General features: G+C 41.1%; 1 protein-coding gene across 3 annotated transcripts in view; it reads left to right on the forward strand.

Annotated features, from left to right (window-relative positions):
- ALCAM (activated leukocyte cell adhesion molecule) overlaps positions 1-24,072 on the forward strand; it is a 121,246-nt gene that overhangs the window by 87,243 nt on the left and 9,931 nt on the right. For all 3 annotated transcript variants that reach the window (XM_053971033.1, XM_053971032.1, XM_053971031.1), the window contains exons 7-14: positions 3,915-4,042; positions 5,648-5,777; positions 19,236-19,348; positions 20,189-20,324; positions 20,400-20,537; positions 21,975-22,103; positions 22,796-22,834; positions 22,985-23,102. In XM_053971033.1, the coding sequence (XP_053827008.1) occupies positions 3,915-4,042; positions 5,648-5,777; positions 19,236-19,348; positions 20,189-20,324; positions 20,400-20,537; positions 21,975-22,103; positions 22,796-22,834; positions 22,985-23,102 (931 nt within the window). The remainder of the gene's footprint in view (positions 1-3,914; positions 4,043-5,647; positions 5,778-19,235; positions 19,349-20,188; positions 20,325-20,399; positions 20,538-21,974; positions 22,104-22,795; positions 22,835-22,984; positions 23,103-24,072) is intronic.

Raw genomic sequence — 24,072 nt, forward strand, 5'->3', positions numbered from 1 at the left:
ACTTCTAATACCACTTCATCTCATAAAAGATGAGTCCCTGTTTTGGGAATGATAGGGTCTAAGTATACAGTCCAGCATCTGTGCCTTAGCAATGTGTTGTATGACAACTGTGTAATCCAGCTGCAAACAAAGAAAATAAGGTATTCAATCTCTTCAAGTAGTGTGAGTGCACCACTGCCTTGAAAACAAAAGCCATGGGCTGGAAGTGCCATGTGTGTTCTGCCTAGACAATTGTTGCTTTTCCTCTGCAGATAGAGTTTGTTGAGGGTAGGGGATCAGTTTTGACCTTGATCAAATAAAACCAAACCTTGGAGCAGCTGGTCTTTGGTTTCATCTGAAGTCAGAGTTGTCTTTTTACCAGCTGTTTCTCCAGAGCGACAACCAGCACAACTAAAGGAGAGGAAAACCTCTGGGACAGCTGTTACCCATGGGAATACCATAGGCACTTCCAGCCTGCAGACACCTATCCCATCACTTTAAAGCTAGAAGCATTTCTTATTTTTTTGGTTTTGCTTTATAAAGCTGGGTACCAAATTTCACCATGATTTTTTCTGTCATTTGTGGAGCCCCATGACCATGACCTGCTGTGCATGGCAGATGTTCCCAGGAAAGAAATGTAATGACTAGAAAGCATTTGTTGCTATTACTTGCCAGGAGATGCTGTGCTGTCCTCATTTCCCCTCTGCTTTCTTGCATTAGGGCCACTTCACCTGTTGAGGGTAAGGCTGTTCCAGATTTCTATGCTGTGTGTACTACATGCACTTGCAAGTAAGAACTAGCCAATATGAAGGGAAAAGAAGGCTGCATAGCTCTGGGATGGTCACTGGCCATGTGTAGTGTTCCCTCTGTATAAAGATTTAATGTCTGATAAACTAGCTCTTCTAGTCCTGGTCTAGTAGCACACAATTTAAATAATTCCAGCAGTGTGTTGCTAATTAGCAAATACTGGGAGGCAGGTACATTCTTCAGTACTGATGAGGCCTCAGGTATGAGCTTTGGATTTAGAGTGTGGAGTTACCCAGTTCTCTTTCTGAGTATTTTCATCTGCTGTAACTTCAGTTCCTTACTCTACATAAATGCATCTCCAAATGAATTTGTGAAATTCTTCATTAATAGATGTCCAAGCTTCAAGAGGTGCATTTCATGTCTGCTGTGATAATGACCTGTCAGATTTGGTTTTGCTTTTTTAGTTTATTTCAGTGTTCTTAATTAGTTTCTCAATAATGAGGTTTTTTTAATGAGTCAAATATAATGCAGATTAAAAAATGGCAGACTGAAACTCTTAAGAAATGGAAGTCTTTCAGCCTTTTTTAATTTTAGATTGACCATCAAAACTGTGATATTTTGTGTCTCTAAAGCAATAGAACAAAATCATAAAGACCTGCTGCTCATTCCTTGCAACTTACCCATTTCTCCTAAAGAAATGGGGAGAACATGATTAAAATTATACCTTCAGAAGATTTTTTTAAAGATATATCTATTCATTCAGGATCTAAGAAATGTCTGATTGTTTGTTTGTTTGTTTATTTTATCTTTTGAGTTGAGTTAGTGCAGTCTTTAGTACTCAAGTGTTTAATAGCTAGTTCTTATCCTGGAAGGAGCCAGGCAGTGTAACCTTGTATGAGAAGAAGAGTGAATTAGCTCTTGCTGTGTTGGATGTTACTTGTATTAGGATAATTTAGCTCAGCTAGCAGCAGTTACATGCTTGCTTTTGCAGCTGCAAGCAAAGAAGCTACTGAAAGCAAGGAGTACTAGGAGAGAAGTCTTGGAGCTGGACACTTAGACAGTATCTCAGATATTTAATTATCTAGACTCCAGTTATGTAGGGTTCTGCTCAGCATTAATCAGTGTAAAAAGATAATGTTTGTCAGGCAGGCTTCCCAGTCATGTCCTGTTGTTAGGTGTCTGTCTTGTTATGGATAAACTGCTTTACATAACAGATTGGAATCAAGGACACTTCACACTCAAGCTGCTTCCAACATTGGTGTTTTCCTGGAAATGGCACAGTGGCTGGGACAGCTCTGGGATAGCAGCATTCATTTACTAAAAGGCTGCCTTTTGGTGCTGGCTCCTGGAATTTTGCTGTTGTAGAAAGCAGAATCTTAGATTTGCAAAGGCAACAGGTGAGATGGGCCAAGTCAGGCATGTGTGCCACTGATGTGCTTTCACCAGGCTGCTCCTGTAGCAGAGGAGTATATTATTCATACCAAGCATCATTATGCATGGCACTGGACACCATCTGCCTGTTCTTAGGCTGCATCTTCCTCAGAAGAATGACCTCTTCATCTTAGGCAGCAGTTAAAGTAGGCTTTACTTCTGTATGTTTGGGGTTTTTCTCTGGTTTAGCAAATTAAATTAAAATTTGCTCCTGGTTGACTACAGTAGATAGAAGGGTAGGATATTTCTAGAGAAAACACTGGTGGTTTGCAAGACTGTAACTTTTGTTTAACTGTGTCCATTTTTAATCCACTTCTGTTTATCTCTGTGGCAAAAAAAAAACTGTTCTAAGTCTTTCTCTTTAATAATTCCTCCCATTTCAGTCTCAAGACAAAGCCTAAGCAATCCCAGGATATATCTAGACATTCTTTATGATAACTTTACCTTAACATAAACTTGACAGAAGGAAAGATGTGTTGCAGCAGCCCCTGAAACTGAGTTTTTTGGCCCAGCAGCTACCAAGAGGGGCATGCATGGCATTCCTGGCCAGCTATCTCATTGCATCTGTTGTATTTCACACCAGCAGCAATGCTGGACTTCCTTTTTCCAAGCAGACAAAGTTGTACTTCTGCTCTGAAGGTGCTGAAGTAGAAGCTTGTTTGGCCGTGTGTTGTGGTTCCATGGGAAGGGAGCCGAGGCTCTGAAGGAGGGAGGCTGTGGCAGGCTGGAATCCAGCACCTGTCCTGTCCTGGGGAGGGTGAGGGACTGGGCTGGGTCAGGGCTCTCAGTGCAGCTCCTGGCACTGAGAAATCCCACCACAGGACACAGACATGAGGAATGCCTGAAGCGTTAGGAGGGCTGTAGAGCACATGCTTCGCTAAACACACAAAATCACCTGTCAGCCAGGGCTTTCTCTGCAGGGGAGACTTTTTTAGTGTCTAATGAGGTGCACTGTGCTATATCTTAATGCAAGACTGGCATCTTTGGTGGAATTTCATTCATCCTTTGACATTAAAATAGTGAGAGCTATCTGCCCATATTATTTTAATTTTGTTTATTTTACTTTGTTTTTTTAAAATTATGTTTAGGCCTCTACTTAGAAAGAATAGCATCTGCTAAAGAATACTCTACTTTAAAAAAAATATGAAAGTAAAATGTAAGTTATAGTTCAACTTCAGTTAACATGATAGAAGTATGTTACATTTACTATTCTGTTGACTATGTTAAGGGTCCTATTATTTATCTTTCTGAAAGCCTGTAGTGATCAGCATATAGAATAGGCTGAGCATAGTTGCTCAGTTCATATTTATTTCTTTTTAATGCCAGAAGGCTGTTATCTAGTACTAATACATGGTGTTGAGAGCTTCAGTTGTTTTTCTGGTTGCTGCAGTCCTCCAAATAGGGAATTTCACAGAGGACAAGTTAATCCCTCATAATGAAATCACACCATGAAATGGTTCATACTAATCACGATTTCTTTTGCTTTAAAACACATGACATAGTTGTAATCATTGCTGTTTCATTTACAGGTATTTTGGAGAAGAAGAATTAATTTTATGTTGTATGAGTTCTTTGCACTTAATTGGCAAGAATATAGAAAGTGTGATTAACTTCAAGTTCTTTTATAAAAAGATCTACATATGCAAATATTTTCAGCTGCAGGATGATAAAATTGCATTTTCTTGGGCAATTAATATCATATGCATAGTGTTGCTGTATGATTACACTGAAGATATTAAATATGTACGTTTTCACAGACCCAACAGAGAAGGTGACTATTCAAGTGCTGCCACAAAGTAGCACCATTAAAGAGGGCGATAACATCACTCTGAAGTGCTCAGGAAATGGCAACCCTCCTCCACAAGAGTTCCTGTTTTACATTCCAGTAAGTCCTGCCCTGCTGTCACTGCCTAGTGAAATATTCTGTATCATTCCTTCCTGCAGACATTGATACATGTCAGTGTCTACGTGGTTTTGAAGAAAGGAATTTGATGCAACAAACACTGAAGATAGACATTGACTATTATATCATGCTCTGAGAACATCTCATCTCAGTTGGCAAAATATTTTTAAGAAAAACTCTCCTTCCCCACAGTCCACCCAAATTTTTCAGGAGTTTACACCTACTAAAGATTACATGGCTTTATTTCATCATCAGGTATTTTAATAAACAGTTTTGATTACAGCAGCTTAGCATCATGAAGAAAACCATCTCATCTGTTTTCATAACACAGATCCAGCAGTGAAAGTGCAGCAAATTAATTCAGCTATTTTTTGGACTTTCACAGGTTAATCTTTGTGCAATTTCTTTTTTTCATTTAATTGTTTGTGGCATAACAACAGAAAAAATAATGTGTGTGACAGCACAGAAGAACAAATCTGTAAAATGCTTAAGACACAGACTGAGAAAAATAAAGGCTTTGTTACCATTAATCTTCTTAGTACTGGTGAAATCCGCAGACAGATGTGGCTTTATATTCTAAGACTCCTGGTCCTTGTTCCCATGTCCTGCTTCCCATTCCTGTTTTATATGCCTTATTTGTTCCTGCTGTAGCTCTGAGCAGAGCTGCTCTTGCAAGAAGCCAAAAGAAGTGGTATCTTTTCAGATATTTCAAACCCAGCATGACACCCTCTGAACATAATCATCATCTTCTCTGGACTCCTGGCATGTTTGAATTGCTGGAGAGAGCAAGGGGAGCTAGGAGCTGAAGTCCTTATCTCAGAACAGCCATTTAGATTCAGTGAGTCATCCTAGAAACTCACTAAATGCCAGTGAAAAAGTGTCTGGTATCTCTCCTTGCTCCACTAGCACAGTGAGTGAGCTAAACACCCGAGTTTGTCTTACCTTCAGGCTCCCTGCTGCCTGATACTGGTCCTTTCTCTCAAGGAGAGCTGCAGTGGGTGATCTCTTTGAAAGGCTCACAGGTATTGTAAATCTCTTTCTGGATTCAGAGATAGGGATTAAGGTATCATTTTATGCTGGTTTCAAATCTGATGTAAGTCAGTAATCAGGGGAAACTGGGGAACTGGACAGCCATAAAGCAACCTTTGCTGGCTAATTCAAAACACCGATGTGCTTGTGCTGCTCAAAAATGTGCAATGCAGTACAATTCAGTTCGTGATTTGTCCTAAACTGAATATATCAGAATCAGATTTAGAAACACAGTTTGTTTTGTTTTCTTGATTTCTGCAATATGTTAGTAGACTGGCTTTTTCTGCTAAACTTTCAAATTTTGTATTGTAACATACTCTTAAAATGAGTTAGTCATTCAATTAAAAGAGTTAGCTCTTAATTGTAGTTGTTTTTAAATATAATGTTATCATGCAGGAAGTAAATGTTAGTTTAACTAATAGGTAATTACATTTCAATTATGCCGTGTCTATACGTGCTTTGGAGTATTTCACCATCCTTATAATTAAAAAAATCCTCAACAAAAATTGGTAGGCTTAGCAGGCCCAGTACAGTAATTGTCTTGTTTTCCACCTGCAGGGAGAAACAGAAGGTATAAGAAGCTCAGATACTTACGTAATGACTGATGTGAGACGAAATGCAACAGGAGAATACAAGTGCTCTCTGACTGACAAAAGCATGATGGACTCGACCACCATCACTGTGCACTGTAAGTCATTGCATTTTGCACTCCTAGGTAGGACACAAACTGATCTTGGTCCTCCTGGGATGGTTTCTCTGCTTTGTGTATGCAGCTTAGTGCAGTTACTTACAGGTGAAGTGTTGGTTTGAAGGCATGTCCAGTCATTCCTATTTATTCTAATGTATTTCTGTTTTAAAATCTTGACTTTCTCAATTCATTGGCTAGATAGTTTCACTTCATGTAACTTTGGATAGTATATGGTTCTATTACACTGTCACATAGGGTGAGAATTTTGTTATTTTATCTTTTGCTCATGTGAACATATATAGGACAAATACTCTCTTTCAGCTGTGCTTAGAATGTACACAAACATGGGAGCTAATCCACAGGAATATCACTGAAGGTCATTCTTCAAACTCAAGTTCCCATTCCCTCAATGAGGTTAACATGTAAGGAGCCTAGAAAAGAAACTTAGGAAGTTGTAATGCTCACGTAGGAAAAGTTGGTTTTTTTTACTTTTCCCAGGATCGTGAGAGCTACAGAGCTCAGTAAATTTTCTATAGCTTGATATTGTTTAGTCACACTATCAGCAACACTTCAAAAGCAGACATTGAACTGGTTGAACCATTGAAGCAGTAGTTGCTTTTAATCTCTTTATGCAGAAGACAAGAGCAGGAACTCTTTCAAAGTCTGCTATACTATCACAGGCTGTTAACTAAAACTCAAGCCAGGGGTAGAAGTTTTCCTCTAAAAACATTGGTTGTCTGTAGTCTTTTACAGTATCATCAGCAATTGACAGGTTCAGAGGAATCTGAAGGATAGTGAAGTTTAAAGGCTTCCACTGTAGTTATACTTTACATTAAAACAAACTTCATGTTTCTGTACTTGGTTTTGAATTTTTTTTTCTTGGAAGAGGTACAATACATGCATAATATATTGGTGATTAATGATTAATTACACTACACATGATTAATTACACTATTATATTTAATATTTTGCCTCTAATAAGATCATCCATTGTTACCTTGCCCACCTGTTTTGTTTGCCAAGAGTTGGGCATGTAAAACCTGAAAAGGGTTCTGTGCTGCTGCCTGTTCACTGCAGGATAGCAAAGGTAGCTTTGCTCCTGTATAACCAACCCTTTAATTTCTCTCCGAGTGGATTGCATGTCTACTTTTACTTTCATAAATAATTACTCTAAAAAATGGCTTCCTCAGCTCCAAGTTGCTTTTAACAGGCCAGTTTTCCTGTGTCTTCTATTTTGTCTGCATACTCAAAGAGCTTTACTATGCCAGAGGAACATGTAATTTCTAGACATGAGTCTTCCCAGTGCTAGCAGCTAATGCAGCTACTCAGAACTCAGAGCTGCACTGAGCACCCTACTACTTCACTTTACTCAGGGTTAATTTTGTTTTGTTTTGTTTTTCCAAAGCACCTCTATCTGCAATAAAACCTTTTTTTTTAAATGAGGTGCAGTGGCCTGGTATAGTTCTGTAATTCCTGAATGTCCAGACCATGCCCCATCTTTAAGGTACTTCAGTATTTTGTCAGATGCTGGTCTAAAGCATTTCTGCAGCATGTGGTTTGCCCTTCAGATACTAATTACTAATGCCTATCAAATCCTACTTTTTCTCCCTCTTTTGCTTTATTGTTCACCTTTTATACGGATGAATATTCCTCTCTGTGCTGGTACACTAAAAAAACCTTGATAGGAGTCAGGGCTTTTTCATTTCTTCACAGCCAATCTCAGCATTTTAGATTTTTTAAATTTTCTTTTTCAAAAACCCAACCACAAGTACAGAATCACAGAATAATGAGGTTGGAAGAGACTTCTAAGATCATCAAGTCCAACCTATGCCTTAACACCTCAACTAGACTATAGCACCAAGTGCCATGTCCAGTCTTTTTTTAAACACATCCAGAGATGGTGATTCTACCATCTCCCTGGGAAGACAATTCCAGTACTTTATTATTCTTTCAGTGAATTTTTTTTTCCTAATCTTTAACCTGTACCTTCCCTGACGTAGCTTGAGACTGTGTCCTCCTGTTCTGTGGGTTGCTGCCTGGTGGAAGAGACTGACCCCCACCTGTCTACAACCTCCCTTCAGGAAGCTGTAGAGAGCAATAAGGTCACCTCTAAGCCTCCTCTTCTCCAGGCTAAACAAACCCAGCTCCTTCAAAAGTTCCTCATAGGGCTTGTGTTCCAAGCCCCTCACCAGCCTCTTTGCCCTCCTCTGGATGCGCTCAAGCATCTCAATATCCTTCCTAAACTGAGGGGCCCAGAACTGGACACAGTACTCAAGATGTGGTCTTACCAGCGCCGGGAAGAATGACCTCCCTACTCCTGCTGGTCACACAATTCCTAATGCAGGCCAGGATGCCATTGGCCTTCTTGGCCACCAAGGCACATTGCTGGCTCATATCCAACCGGCTGTCGACCAGCACCCCCAGGTCCCTTTCCGCCTGAACACTGTCCAGCCACACCGTCCCCAGCTTGTAACACTGTAGGGGATTTTTGTGGCCAAAATGTAGAACTTGGCACTTAGACTTATTAAACTTCGTGCTGTTGGATGAAGTCTGCCCATCCATCCAACCGATCTAAGTCTCTCTGCAGAGCCCTCCTTCCTTCCAATAGATCAACACAAGCTCCCAGCTTAGTGTCGTCTGCAAATTACTAATGAAGGACTCGATGCCCTCATCCATGTCGTCTATAAAAATATTAAATAGAACTGGTCCCAGTACAGAGACCTGAGGGACACCACTGGTGACTGGCTGCCAGCTGGATGCAACACCATTCACCGTCACTCTCTGGGCCTGGCCATCCAGCCAGTTCCTAACCCAGCGAAGAGTGCTCCTGTCCAAGCCATGGGCTGCCAGCTTTTCCAGGAGTATGCTATGGGAGACAGTATCAAAGGCCTTGCTGAAGTCTAAATAGACAACATCCACAGCCTTTCCTGCATCTACCAGATGAGTTACCTGGTCATAGAAGGAGACCAGGTTGGTCAGACATGACCTACCCTTTGTAAACCCATGTTGACTGGGTCTGATACCCTGGCCATCCTGTAAGTGCTGTGTGATAGCACTCAGTATGAACTGTTCCATTATCTTACCTGGTACTGAGGTCAGGCTAACTGGCCTGTAATTACCAGGATCCTCCTTCCTACCTTTTTTGTAAACAGGTGTCACATTGGCCAGTTTCCAATCATCTGGAACCTCACCAGTGAGCCACGACTCCTGATAAATGATGGAGAGCGGCTTCGCAAGCTCATCTGCCAGCTTCCTCATCACCCTAGGGTGGATCCCATCTGGTCCCATTGATTTATAAATATCCAAGTATCCCAGGAGTTCTCTGACTGCCTCCTCTTGGATAACAAGAGGACCATTCTGATCCCTGGCACCACCTACCAACCCCTGCGGACAGTTGTCTTGAGGACAAGCTGTCTTACCACTAAAGACTGAGGCAAAGAAGGCATTAAGCATTTCCGCCTTTTCCTCATCTTTAGTTACTAGGTTGCCTGCCTCATCCAATAAGGAACCGAGGTTGGTTATACGCTTCCTTTTACCATTAATATAAGTGTAAAAACTTTTTTTATTATTTTTAACAGAAGTTGCCAAGTTAAGTTAAAACTGAGCTTTAGCCTCCCTGATTTTTTTTTTCTACATGCCCTAGCAGCTCCCTTAAATACTTCCTGAGAAATCAGTCCCTCCTTAAAAAATATGATACATCTTTTTTTTTATTTCTAAGTTCCTTCAAAACCTCATTGCTCATCCAGACTGGGCGTTTGCCTTGTCAACTCGTCTTTCAGCACACAGGGACAGTCTGTTCTTGTGCCCTCAAGATTTCTGCTTTGAAGCACACCCATCTCTCCTGAACTCCTTTGTTTTCAAGGGCTGTTTCCCAAGGAACTCTCTGTCTCTTAAATAGTCTCTTAAATAGGTCAAAGTCTGCCCTCCAGAAGTCCAGTGTAGAGATCTTATTGATATTCCTCCTTATTTCACCAATTATCGAGAATTCTATAATTTCATTATCACTGTGCCCCAAGTGGCCTCCAACCTCCACATCACCCACCAGTCCGTCTCTATTTGTGAACAATAGGTCTAACATAGTCCCTCCCCTGGTGGGCTTGCCCACCAATTGTGACAAAAAGTTATCCTCCACACACTCTAAAAACTTTCTAGATTGCTGTTTTTCTGCTGTATTAAGTTCCCAGCAGATGTCTGGTAGGTTGAAGTCACCTACAAGAACAAGGACTGATGATCCTAAAACACTGTTCAGTTGCTTATAGAATAAGTTGTCCACCTTTTCATCCTGGTTGGGTGGATGATAGCAGACTCCCAGTAGGATGTCAGCCTTGTTGGCCTTCCTCTTAATTTTTACCCATAGAGACTCAACTTCATCATCATTAGTTTCAATACCTATGACATCCAAACCCCCCCCTAATATAAAGGGCCACCCCTCCACCTCTTCTCCCTTTTCTGTCTCTTCTGAAGAGCTTGTAGCCATCCAGTGCAGTGCTCCAACTAAGTGAGTCATCCCACCACGCTTCTGTGATGGCAACTACATCATAGTTCTGCTGTTGCACCATGGCCTCCAGCTCTTCCTGTTTGTTACACATGCTGTGTGCATTGGTATACATGCACCTCAGCTGGGCTACTGATTTCTCCCCTAACACAGTCTTACCATCCTTGGGCCTGCTTCCAGACAGCCCAGCTGCATCCCCTTCCCCCTTCAAACCTAGTTTAAAGCCCTCTCAATAAGGTCTGCCAGTTCATGAGCTAAAAATCTCCTGCCCTTAACAGAGAGATGCACAACAAAAAGCAGGCAATATAATAATATTAGTTTAAATTTAGGAAACTCTTTATATTAATTTGTTAAATTTCAACTGTAGTGTCTTTTCCCAAACTAATTTTATTGTGCATTATAATGGCACTGTTTTCTTTTGGTATCTAGGTAGGGAAAGCTTCTTGCTGGTATGAAATAAAATATAATACCATAATCCTCTTTTTTTTTTTTTTTTTTTGTAGAGAATAGCAAGCTCCCTTTTTCCAAGTTGATTGTAAATTATGAGACTCACGGAAGGCTGAAAATTGACATTAAAGCAGCTGTAATGCTTAGGGAAATAATTTATGAAGGAAATTGAGGGGGGATGAAAGATTCCCTTCCTTATCCATAAAGGACAGACTGTATAACCTGAGCTCATGCCCTTCAGAGCAGGATCTGTGCAGCCAGGTCCCAGTTTAAAGTCCAGCAGAACTGAGTGCTCGTGGTTGGCATGATTTGTCCTTCTACAGAGGCAGCAATAGAACAGGATTGATGTTGTGGGTTTGCAGTTTTTCACACGAGGCTGTAAATTCTCTGCCAGCTCTGTACCTTCAGTGAGTTTGCCCAGGGTCAGATGAGCAAAACTGGCAGGCAGAGGACCAGGGCAAAAGCTGTTTACAGCCACTTACAGAGCTGTAGAAGCACACCCTGAGTGAGACAAGGAAAGCACCCAGCAGTAGAGAACAGGTATATCTTCCCTGAGCTATAAAGAAGCAGCTCTTTCAACCCACAGTGCCCTTTCATTATCTGTTGCTGTGGGGATTGGAGCAGCTTGGTCCAGTGTTGGTGTTCCTGCCCATGGCACAGGACTTGGAAGCAGAGGATCTTTTAGGTCTCTCCCAGCCCAAACATTCTATGATTCTGTAATTGTTTCTGCACATAAAACCTAGTGTGGAGTAAGTAGGTCTGTGGAACTTCCTCTTTGTGATGTTTTCCTTTCTGCTAACATGTGTTCTGCAAGCCATCCAGTAAATTAAAAGTCTTAGGAGTATGGCATTTGTATTTCTCTATAGATATTTTTATAGCCTTGTCTTGACTTGTCTCGTCTTTCTGTAAAGCCCTTGAAAATACAGGGGAAATCACCTTTTGAATGTTGCATGGAAAAAATCTATTCTCAAGATACTAGGAGAAGTTTCCAGTTGTCTGCTAGTTTATTTATGGAGTTCAGACAACAAACAAGTGCCTGCATAGTTTTCCCAATTGCAGCACAGTATTCCATCAGAGGCCTTCTTTAAATGCTAGGAGTCTGTCCTAGATGTGCCACAGCTTCCAAACTGAAATGTGTGCTCCAGTCTTGCCCACATTAATTCCATACCTCCCTCACATGATGTGGCAATACATGCAGAATGCGCTATCTGTCTCTTCCCTGGTCTACTTGGTATGCAAAGACAGCACTGAAATCAATGCAAGACTTCAAATGAGACCACATTAAGAGCTAGCATATATTGAAAATGGTGCCTGATGAAGAGCTTGTTTCTGAAGAACATTCCAAAGCCAAATATGAAATGCACAGAAAATTCTCACAGAAAAAGTTTTTCTTTCAATGGACACAAAATTTAATTTTGATAGTCTTCTATATGCAAGAAATGTTTTCTCCTCATACTTCTACCAAAGAGAGATTCTTTACTAAGTAGAGAGGTAAAGGTAACTGCATCACATTTATTTGTTGACCTTACAGTTAAACTGGCAGAAAATTAAGCTAAATCATGTTGCTCATTTAGAGCTCCTAGAGGGGATCCTATGTTAAACAGTAGCTGAATTCTGTTTTGCCTCATAAGTCATAAAATACTGCTCTTAGTTATGTAGCTCACCTCATACACTGTACATTTTCCTGAACTGCTATAGCAACCAAGACCAGTGTGGGAGGGATTGTAGTCCCAGTTACACCACACAAAGGGGCCAGCAGGGCACAGTCAGACTATCCTGGAGGAAAACTGGGCTGAAGGATTGCTCTGGGCTCGGTGTCACTCCTGCCTGAGATGAAGGCAAAAACTTCTATGAATATTTGCTTCCTATGGTAAATATGAGAGGAATGCCTTCTGAACAGTCTTTGGTGATCTCTTAGGTTTGAGGTGCTATCTTGCTTCAAAGAGCAAAAGGGTTAAGTACATGTAGAAGGAAATTCTTGAGGGGAAAAAAAAAAATCTTAGCTTTTTTTTAGGTGCCCCTCTGCCCTGGTAGAATGTGTTTATGAGTAACACAAAGCAAGAAGAAACACATCCCATACACTATCTGAATATATACTGCTCACTGGAGGAGTCTTGTTACTTTGTTTCTTTAATTTTTTTCTTCTGGAAGCCACAGTTTCAGGAGAGAGGATAGGAAATCCCCATAGGAATACAGAAACAAGATGCCATTTTATGTCATCAGAATTTTTTGACTCATTCACAGATGAAAGTACAGTTCTTGTGACCTCTCAGAAAAGAAACTGGACTTGTAACACAGATAGTAATGCTGCAGACCCATAGTACAGGCTGAACCCTGCTGCTTTTCGTTCTTTTCTCTCTCCGACTTCCTTGTTTTTGCCCGGTTACACTTTCCCGGGGCGCTGGCCAGGCACTTCCGGGAGCAGCCGGAGAGAGGCAACAAACACCTTTGTGGGTTTGTTTGATACGGACAGAGCTGTTCAGGGAGCGCGATCAAGACCGGGATAAAGAGACTCGAGAGATCGGACACTTGTTGTGCAGTCCAAAGTAGGTTGTATTTGCCCGATCGCCGCACGTACAAGTGACAATGATCAGGGGTCCAGACACAGGTTTTATAGGGGAAAATAAGAGATAAGGTGAAAACAATAGAACAATGCCCAGTGTGAATACATTATAGGTAAAATCCAATGGGAATAACTCTAGGGGGAAGGATGAATACACGTAAAAATACGGAATAGAAACTCCAGCTTTAGGTTTAGGAAACAGAAACTCCCATCTCAAATTCACAAAGCCCTTTTGCTCCATTTGCATAGCTGCACACTGCAACATCTCCCTCTTTTTTGTTTAATAAAATGAACAGAGCTTTGGGGGAAGGAGAAACTGCGGCTATCAAACTGCAGTGTTGTTTTGTTTTCCATCTTCCCACCATTCTCCTCCCGTGGTGGCAGCAGCAACTACAACAGGTGCGGAGGCTGCAAACTTGGAGGAAGCAATGCTAAAAATGATTCGCTTGAGAATCCCAAATGATAGCAAAACTAAAAAAATTCCAACTACAAAATAACAAATGTCCTTTAGAAGGGACAACACCCACCCAAAAAGATCCCAGCCCTTAAACATGCCCTTGAATCAGTCCTCATTCTCCTGCTTCACGCTGCCAATGAGGTTTCTCATTTCCTGGATGGAGGATTGAACACTTTGGCCTTTTGATGACAAATTAAAGCAACACAATCCCTCAAATTCTTTGTATCCATGCCCATGTGCAAACAGCAGGAAATCGATAGCTGCCCTGTTTTGCAGGGTGGCTTTCCTGGTAATTTCCTCGTCTGCAAGCAGGTCACTCAAGGCTGCTGATGTTAAACTTGCCTGCTTCGTCACCCAGCATTCCAAATTCCCTAATTCACTCAATGCTTTGGCTGCCGCTACCCATGGTAGGAACACAGAGACGGCAACCCTTTTCGATTTTGCCCAATGGTAAATTTCAGCGTCACAATGTTCATCAAATTGACTTGCACTCCGTTTAGTAATTTTTGTTTCACTTTTCGTTTGCCCGATTGGAATTTGAGTCATGTTGGGGGAAGCAAGGGAAAGACGCCCCAGAGTGCATGGACCTCCAACAAGACGAGAAGGGATTCCTGGATATGCTCTATCCCCACAGATGAAAAACATTCCCTTTTCCAGCTTGCGGGGATAGAAATCCATGGTGCTAGGGACCTCTAAAACAGCAACAGCTGTGCACCATTGGCTTGCTCTGAATTCCATCTTGTATTGTCTGACCTGTGCATATAGTTTTATTTCTTTATCCGGTGAAAAATTAAATTGAACGCAAAATTCAGCTCTTCTGGAGCCCAGTAGTTCTAATTCCTGGGGCTCCCCATCAGCAGCGGGCAAGTCTAGAACAAACTTTTGCCACAGGAGCAGGGGATTCTGAACAGGTATTTTAACACATTCTACAACATCCTTGTGCTTGTAGAACTCTTTCCAAATATTCGGGGGATTTTTTCATTCAATTCAGTTTGCAAATGGATCAAAGACTTTGGAAATTCTTGTCCCTTGCTTGGAATCCCTACCAGGCATGTGGACATTGGATTTTCTGCTGAGGCAGTGGCTAAACACAGGTGTTCTTGTTTCAAAGCTTGGGCAAGGGTGACCCACACTTTTTTCCGTGGCTGAGGGACGATCCATGCGTCCCCTGTGGACAGGTAGAAGGTCATTTTCTGGAGCCAAACGAGGAGCAGGAACGTAGAAATTGACATCTTGCTAGTCTGAAAGAAAAATGAAACCATACAACAGGGTAAACTAACTATAAAAATTCTGCCAGTATAAAGGAAAAACAGGAATGAGGGTTCTTCTCCTCCCTTGCGGCGTTTTCTGTTTGACGCAACTGCGTCATCTGTGGGGTCTCCAACAACCCCCTGACCCACCCCATTTGTATCATCACACAGGGTAGGTCTGCGCTCCCCAATTAGTCTTTTTGCTGGTTGGAGAATTCTCCCCCCACTCCTTCCCCCCATGAGGAGGCGCTGTCCCCTGAAAGGGGCACTGGCTGATGAAATGGCCTTCCTCATTGCAGTAATAACACCTGCGTTTGGAAGGAGGAGAACTCGATGTTGGAGTTTCTGGGGTTGCTGATGTTGGAGCAACCACTTTTCCCTGAGGACTTTCCACCAAGTCTTCTGCCATCAGTGTGGCTTTTCTTGTGCACTCCTCGATGAGCCGATCCAGCGTAGGTGGAGGAGACGCTGGAAGAGCCATGATGACTCGCTGACAGGCATCATTTGCATTTGTGATGACAATTTCAAACGTGAGTTCGTCTCGTGCTTCTTGCCCTTCCACCTTTTTCTCGAGCATGTCTCTCACTCGATCAACAAAATCCATGAATGGCTCTGAAACAGATTGCTTGAGAGTGATATAAGGTATTATAGGTTCTTTTGAGGGCATACTAAGAAATGCCCGTTCTGCTGCATCTTTTGTGAGGTCTAACACTGGTTTTAGAATCCTTGCTGCTTGCTTTTGGGCTTGATTCCAGTCCCCTGCACCCACAAGATGTTCGAGGGTGATCTCATCCTCCTCTATATCTGTTGCATAATCGGGACTCTGCAAAATTCCTGGAGGAAGGTCTCCTGCAAACCTTTTCCAAGTTCTTTCCCACATTCTGTATTCTGATGGAGGGAGCAAGCAACTGAACAAGCGCTTTAAGTCAGTGGGAACTAAGGTGTTAGAATTGAAAGTTGCTTTTAACATGCTCTTAAAGAATTTGCTTTTTTGCCCAAATTCACGTTTTGTTTTGCAGAGCTCCTTTATGCTTTTGTATGAAAGTGGTTCCCATCTGGGGTTTTGCCCTCTCACGTTGTACAACACTGGCGCGAGAAACAAGGAGTTTGAATCCTTGCCTGCTTTCTGTTTCCCGGCTTCGTGTTCCCCACCTTTCCCGTCGCCATGGGAACCAGAGGCCGGGCCTTGGGAAACAGGAGGAGGGGGGGCAGGGTCCGGAGGCTCGGGGGTGGAGGTTTGTGTGGGAGTGGCTGAGGTTGGTGATGCCATGTGGAGCGGGGCGGGATCAGGTGGTGCAACCTCGAGGGGTGGAGCTGAAGGAACCACCTGGAGGGGTGGTGCTGTGGGCGGAGGCCTGCAATAGCACTTGGGAGGGGTTTCGTCTGCCGCAAGAGAGGAGGAGGAGGGGTCAGGACAAAAGGAAGGAGGGTCACGGACTGGTGTGGGGGGGGTACCTGGGAAGAAGGAGTTCCCGCCGTGCTTCTTTGTCCATCTTGTGATGAGACAAAGACCCGTGCCACACGGCTGCCGCCATTTTTTGGCGGTTCATCCCGTGGGGGTTGAGGGAAGGGGTTAGAAGGGGTACAGCATTTTTGGGAACACCCACAACTCTGAAAAGAATCAGAAGAAGGTTTAGGAACAGAAGTTTCAACAGAGCAATTAGCATTTTCAGACCGTGGGGGTTGGGGAGACGGGGGAAATAAAGCAGATGGACTCTTTTCAGTTTCCCGCGTTTCCCGACTGTCTGCACCCTCTTTAACAATGTCATAAACTAACAAAAAGATCCTCATGAAACCCTTTTTCACTGAAGGATCCCCCTTCTTGGTGCCTTGTGTTAAAACTGTGCCAACCCCCTGCCAAAAGACTTTCTGCCTCACATCCTGAGCTGAGATGTTGGAAACTTTAAAGTCAACCACTTTATGAACTTTTTCACAAAACTTTTAGAAAAACTTTCTCCTGACTCTGTCAGGGTTACTTTTACTTGGTAATAAATCTCTTTCTGCTGTTTGGACAACTTCTCACCCATGTTGCCCACCAGCAAGCCTCACCCGCCTGCTGCTGAAAAAACTAAGAAAAAAACCTAAAAAAGTCTAAAACCTGACGGCAGCACCTCACACGCAGCGCGCTTGCGTGCCCTTTCCCTCTGCAGGAACGGGGGTACCTCCACCCAGATCCACTAACTGGGGCCCTCCCGCATTAGTATTGAATCTTACCAATCCGTCGACCCTTAGAAAACAAAAAACAACAGTGGTTCCCGGTCTGAAGTCGTCTTTTGGGGTGTGCAGAAGCTGTGTCTTCACTCCGCTGGAAACCCGGATCCCGGCAGGAGCCAGAAAAGTTTCTCAGCGGCGATAGGTCTGCGGGGCTGAGCGGAAGGAGCGGAAGCCCTCTCGGACTCGCCGTAGTCCAAAAGGCTTTTCCCGCTGGGCAGAGTCTGGCGCTGACGGCTCTATGGTGGCGGCGTCAGGGGCCATGTCTCCCGCAGTGACGGCGGTGGAAATCAGCGTCTGGAAAAGCCCCAAACCGGAGCGCTATCTGACGTGTTTTAAAAACAGCTGCCGCATCAAAGCCACGCATTCGGGCGCCACTTGTTGCTTTTCGTTCTTTTCTCTCTCCGACTTCCTTGTTTTCGCCCGGTTACACTTTCCCGGGGCGCTGGCCAGGCGCTTCCGGGAGCAGCCGGAGAGAGGCAACAAACACCTTTGTGGGTTTGTTTGATACGGACAGAGCTGTTCAGAGAGCGCGATCAAGACCGGGATAAAGAGACTCGAGAGATCGGACACTTGTTGTGCAGTCCAAAGTAGGTTGTATTTGCCCGATCGCCACACGTACAAGTGACAATGATCAGGGGTCCAGACACAGGTTTTATAGGGGAAAATAAGAGATAAGGTGAAAGCAATAGAACAATGCCCAGTGTGAATACATTATAGGTAAAATCCAATGGGAATAACTCTAGGGGGAAGGATGAATACACGTAAAAATACAGAATAGAAACTCCAGCTTTAGGTTTAGGAAACAGAAACTCCCATCTCAAATTCACAAAGCCCTTTTGCTCCATTTGCGTAGCTGCACGCTGCAACAGAACCCTAGTTGTTCCCTCAAGTTCTACCTTTAATTATAATGGTGTTCCCAGGGCAACCACTGAATGAAGCTAGTAGTGAAATTCACTGCTTTGTTAAGAAAAACTCTGCTTAAAAGCCAAAAGGAGACTTTGCAGCCCTTTTCCAGCAAGTACTATATTTTAGATGAGGTCATGTGTGCTTCTGACTGCATGTGTTTGTGTATGTGCACATCTGTGATAGTCATTCAATCAGGCAGCTTGGCTTACAAGCAAGGCACTGTCAGAAGGGAGGCAAAATAAAGATTGGTAAGCTCTGCTTTTCTTTCACTGTAAGATTAATTTTTTTAAAAAATGACCAGCCTGCCAAATCCTTAAACTAAGAAAAAGCCAGAGCAGTGTTTCCTGATGTTTCTGTTATTGGCTCTCACCCTGCCTTGTGTTGAACACAGCCGTCACTGACTGCAATTTCCCTTGAGCTTAAATGTGTCAGACAGAGCTTGGACTCTTTTTTGAGGTACAAAAGTGGCATTTTAAGTTACAAATGAGAATAAATAAAGGGCTTCATATGCAGTTCCCCAACCTTGTAATTTAGACTTCTCACCCCTTCAGTCAGTATCATGTCTCATACACCCTCTTTGACCTTCTTCATCCCTTCAGATTCTGAGGGTAAAAATCTTCTAGTTTTATCACACAAAAGAAAGGTAGCCCTTGACCTGCCTTTTTCTCCACAATTACCATTTAGGATAACCTGTCCCCACCTGCACTAGTCCTCCCCTGAAGATGCATTTCTACCTGGCCCATAGCAAACTACCCTCACAGCATTCTGTGCTTCTCTTTCCGAGATGCACATACTGTTATGTAAAGTACTTCTTCAGCTTCTTGTGCCTACTGTGTCATTCTTTCACCAGAACAAGGTGAAAAAATGTATCCATTTGTCTAGTGATTAGTGAGGTTTTGCTTTTCTTTTTAGGTATAATTACAGCAAAAATATGAATGTTCTGCAATGCCTGTTTTAGAATAATTCTCTCATCTCCCTTCCTTGTAAAATTGACTTGAATTTTATTGAAGAAATGAAATCTTGAAATTAATGAGTGCAATTAGTCACATTTTCTTTTCTTGATAAGCCTCTGAAATGGGCCAGGCATTCTGAGATTAACTTTTTACAAATGTTCTTTCTATCCCAGATCTGGATTTGCAGCTTACTCCTAGTGGAGAAGTCACAAAACAGATTGGAGAGGCCCTGCCTGTGTCATGCACAATTTCTTCTAGTAGAAATGCAACTGTGTTTTGGATAAAGGTCAGTAATTCATCTATTTCACACTCCATCTGGGTGTTCACCTCTTCATATTACTGCTGCTACTTCAGTGTTCTGGAAGGAAGGAAGGAAGTTGTCCATTGGGCTTTTTAAAGAATGTTAAAATGGGTCTAACGCATGTGGTTAAAATGAGATCTACTCACATTGGTGGCTGAAAATCAGTTGCTGTAATTTTCAGCTCAGCTTCCAAATGCAGAGAATTAAGGCATATTGTAACACAAATACAACTTCTGTGAAATGGTCTATACAAGGCCCTTTGAGAATAAGGTTCTTCTAAGAAGAAAAGCCGATTTGGGGGAATTTTGGTGCATTTTGTTAGAGGTGTGCTTGGTCTTGGTTCTGATAAACATAATAAAAGGGCAAGGGTTGAAAGGTTGGATGGTGAAAATAGTAGCTATTGAAGGTGTCTTTATACAAAACCTGTAGTGCTGGAAACTTACAGTAATGATGCTTCATGGTTGTTTATGAGCATATGCTGATCTCACAAGCCTGCCCTAGAGGACAGTTACTTGTGTCTCAAATGTTTTATCACTCATGATCTTGACCAACCTACTAGAAAAGCTCAGAGCTAATAATTGATCCCATCTATGGTCTTGATTTAAAAACAAAATTGTTCAAGAAGAAAGAGATAGCTTCTATAAATCTCCAGCAGTTTCCACTTTTCATGCTGTGTATTCAAATATACTTATTAATGGGGAAACAGCTTAAAAAAGTGAGGCTGAAATTTTCCAAAGCATGTGAAAACTTCTGTTGATAGTAGTCATTAAGGGGTTAATGTATCGTGAGTCCATCTCTGTTGTTTCTAACTCCTGACTTTATCAGGACAATACCAGAATGCAAACAAGTCCATCATTTTCAAGTCTTCAGTATCAAGATGCTGGAAACTATGTCTGTGAAACTACTCTACAGGAGGTCGAAGGATTGAGGAAAAGACAGACACTTAAACTTATTGTGGAAGGTAAGCAAGCAGATAGTTATGATTATTAATTGTTCTTTCAAAACAAAATGGTTAACTGTATTATTGTTCTTGTAGGAAAACCTCAGATCAAAATGACCAAGAAAACCAACACAAATAAAATGTCAAAAACAATTATCTGCCACGTGGAAGGTTTCCCCAAACCAGCAGTGCAGTGGACAGTTACGGGCAGCGGAAGCATCCTAAATAAAGCAAGTATCTTTCTTATTTATTCACCAAAAATTAGTGTATAGGAAGTGCAGATTAAAATCAAGGAACATTTTTGTGGTCGTGAGATTGAAGAAAAGTCTTTTTCATTTATCTAAGGGAAGGTTAAGAGGTAGCTGTAGCTACATGGTGCTTACATGGATGATTTTTTTATGATAAAGCCTTTTTGAATAGAGCAGGTGAAGGCAGAGGAGATCCACTGGCTACAAGCTGAAGCTGAAAGGAAAAAGAAAAGGTTACAAATAAAATATGCAATTTTTTAAATGAAGGTACTTAGTTGTTTTCTTTGGGTAATGTGCTGATTTTGCCATTGCATAAAGAACTTGCAAATAATGATGCATTTGTAGAACTTACATTAGAAAGCAAATGGGTACTTGATGTAGGCATTAACTGAGTGAAATGTAATGAAATTTGGCGTGTGTGAATCAGAAGTTACATTCAGTATAGTTCCTTATGTGCTTTGCAGCTTTTATCCTAATATTTATGTTTTTGTATGTTTCTCACTGGAAACAGCACAATTATGCATTCATCCTGAGGGATAAATAAGAACTCATATATAGCAGGGAAAATACCTGGAAAATATGCAAACTGAAGTATTTTCATATGGATTACCAAATCCCATGAAAAGCATTGCCAGATTTTGTCTTAGCAGGAAAAATAAATGAGACCTCTCTACAGTCAGTGGCTGAAGGACAATGTACAGTGATCCTGTAGATTCCATTACATTCCATTAGGTTTTGCTTTGAGCCTACAGAAATTATGTGTAGCTGACAAAATTTGTCTGTTTACTTGTAGGTATAGGACAGCAATTTTCTTGAAGCTATATAAATGATTGCAAATAATTTTCTCTAGGTGTTGCATTAATCCAAGAATGATGTGCAGCAAATTCAAGGAACAACACATCAATATTACAGTACAGATACAATAGGTGCTACTAGACACATGTAGCTAGGCAAAATAATGCTTAGTGTGGAAATAGCTTGGAAAGCTGGAAACTGGAAAACTTGGAACAATTCTTCCCCTTATAATGACATAAATTAAAAACAGCAAGATGGAAAAATTATACCTTAGAAATTTGAATTTTTTTAAAGAATTTTTTCACTTGGAATATTTTTTAAAAACTTGAATTAAAAGCAAATACAGAATGTTGTTAACTTTCTCAAAAAAAAAACTTTTTTATCATTGGTCTTACAGTGCACACTATACTATCTATAACTGGATATTTTGGCCAACTTTTTCTTTCAAATATTCACATTATCATTAAATAAAACAATGTAGTATTTCTCTTGCTATTGTTTGGAAAACTGAAATATTAGTTGAAAGTTATTTCCCTCTGAACATTTTCAATGTGTAATGCAAGTGATGCATGTATTGTTCTTTGGTTTTTAAAAGATACTAATCTTCATTTTTCATCTTTTCAGACAGAGGAGACAAAATATGTTAATGGGAAATTTTCCAGTAAAATTGTAATTGCTCCTGAGGAAAATGTAACTTTAACATGCATTGCAGAAAATGAGCTAGAAAGGACTGTCACCTCCATGAACGTCTCTGCTAGTGAGTGTCCTCTAAAATAATTTCCTTAAAGTTACAGTTTCTCATAAAGTACCCATACATCACACTCAAATGAAGAGTAGGTCTGCATAGTAATGTTAATACTAAGATACTTAACCTTTTGTCTTAAATCAAGCAATTGTAAATCTACTCTGGATCAGTAGTACATATAATTTATTGATAGCTTTCTACAATAACTGATTTAGTCTTCATGACTTTCTTGGCTAGCTACAAAAGTAAACAATATTACAAAATAATAGTACAACATAATAATACAAAATACTGCAAAGTAATACTTCATTTACTAGACAGAGTTATTTATTGATTACAAAATTAACTATATCTCTTAGTCCCTAAATTACAGTTTATTATTATTGGTATGACTTGACTCACAACAGAAATCAGCCATACTGGGCTTTAATCATATATCATGATGAAAGGTAGTAGAAGCTTTGGAAAGGTAGCACAGAAATTCTCGGTCAGAAATATTTCTGACTTGAATATTACAGGTTTAGAGTAAGATTCTTCTAATGGGTATAGTATAGTTACAAAGGAAAGGCTTCTATTTAAAGATGGGATTATATATCTTGTTTGGAATACACTGTTCCAGTTTCTGTCATTGCTGTAAATAGGTAATTAAAGGTGATTTTTAGGTCTGTGTTGTCTTTAATTCAATTTTAACATTTTCATTTCAGTAAGTATTCCAGAATATGATGAGCCAGAGGATAGAACTGGTATGTACAGTTTCCTCACTCTTTTTTTATTCTTTTTTTTTTTTTTTACTTTCTAATCCCTTTTTCTGTTTCTGGTGAAAATTCTTTAGAAATGTTATAATGCTTTACTTTATCATAGGTCATCTCATTAACTTTTCTTCTTTGCTTCAGATGACAATAGTGAAAAGGTTAATGACCAGACAAAGCTAATAGTGGGAATTGTGGTCGGTCTTCTGCTGGTTGCTCTGATTGCAGGTGTTGTCTACTGGCTCTATGTGAAGAAATCAAAGTAAGAATTTTCTGAAAAATTTATACTAAGCTGGAAAAGAGCAGTGATAAGAAGATATGCCTGTTTACTTGTTTTCCTTCCTCTGCAGCATCCCAGTTTTCTGGGGTGGGGAAAAGCTGTTACAGTAGGTGCACTTGATAGCAAAAGAAAACTTGGTACCTCTGATTGGCTTGTCCTAATGCGTAATGGGACTCATCTCCTGGAGGTGGGGTTCTAAGATTTTCATAGATCATAATAGTAATGAGGTCTTGTTTCCTGACAGCCAAGTCTGTGCTGACTCTGTGCATTTAATATAGTACTTAATTGTGGAACTTGACGTGTGAAAGTCTGTGTGGCTGTATAGGTGCTAGAAACTGCCTTCATTTAGAAACTGGCTACCTTGTTTCATTTAAAAATGGAATAACATACAGAATAAGACTCAACCATCTGAGGGAGAAGAGAGATCCTTAAATTGTTTTGTTCACATGTACTTTGAGATTTCTGAAATAAAATTGGTAAAAATAGAGCTTCCGTTGCTGAAATATCTAGGAGCTCTCATCCCAATCCAGGTTTTAGACATCATAGGCATAGAACAGCATTTTCCATTTTCAAGTTTCTTCCTTGTCACAAAGGCTCACTTCAGAAAATAAATGGGAAGGTGTCAAGAAGTGACTGTGTTTCTCCATCCTTTTGAAGCTGGCTATTACTGTGTGCCCCACTTGGTCTTTCCCCCCATACCTTTGTCTCCAGGGAGAACTGAGGGCAGTCAGAAGCAGGCTTGCTTTCTGACAGCTCTCAGAGCTGCTTCTGAGCAGGGGAGGTTAAGTGGCTGTGCATAACATGCTCCAATCAGTACAGGTGTAGAAGCAGTCTTAAAGTTCAGTTGGTTTTAGTATGATCTTCCATTAAAATTGAATCAAATGAAATCTAAAATATACCAGTGGGATTTTACTATGAACAAATGTGTTTTCACTGATGTGAAAATACAACA

Source organism: Vidua macroura, chromosome 2 (genome assembly GCF_024509145.1).
Source record: "Vidua macroura isolate BioBank_ID:100142 chromosome 2, ASM2450914v1, whole genome shotgun sequence".
Lineage (NCBI taxonomy): Eukaryota > Metazoa > Chordata > Aves > Passeriformes > Viduidae > Vidua > Vidua macroura.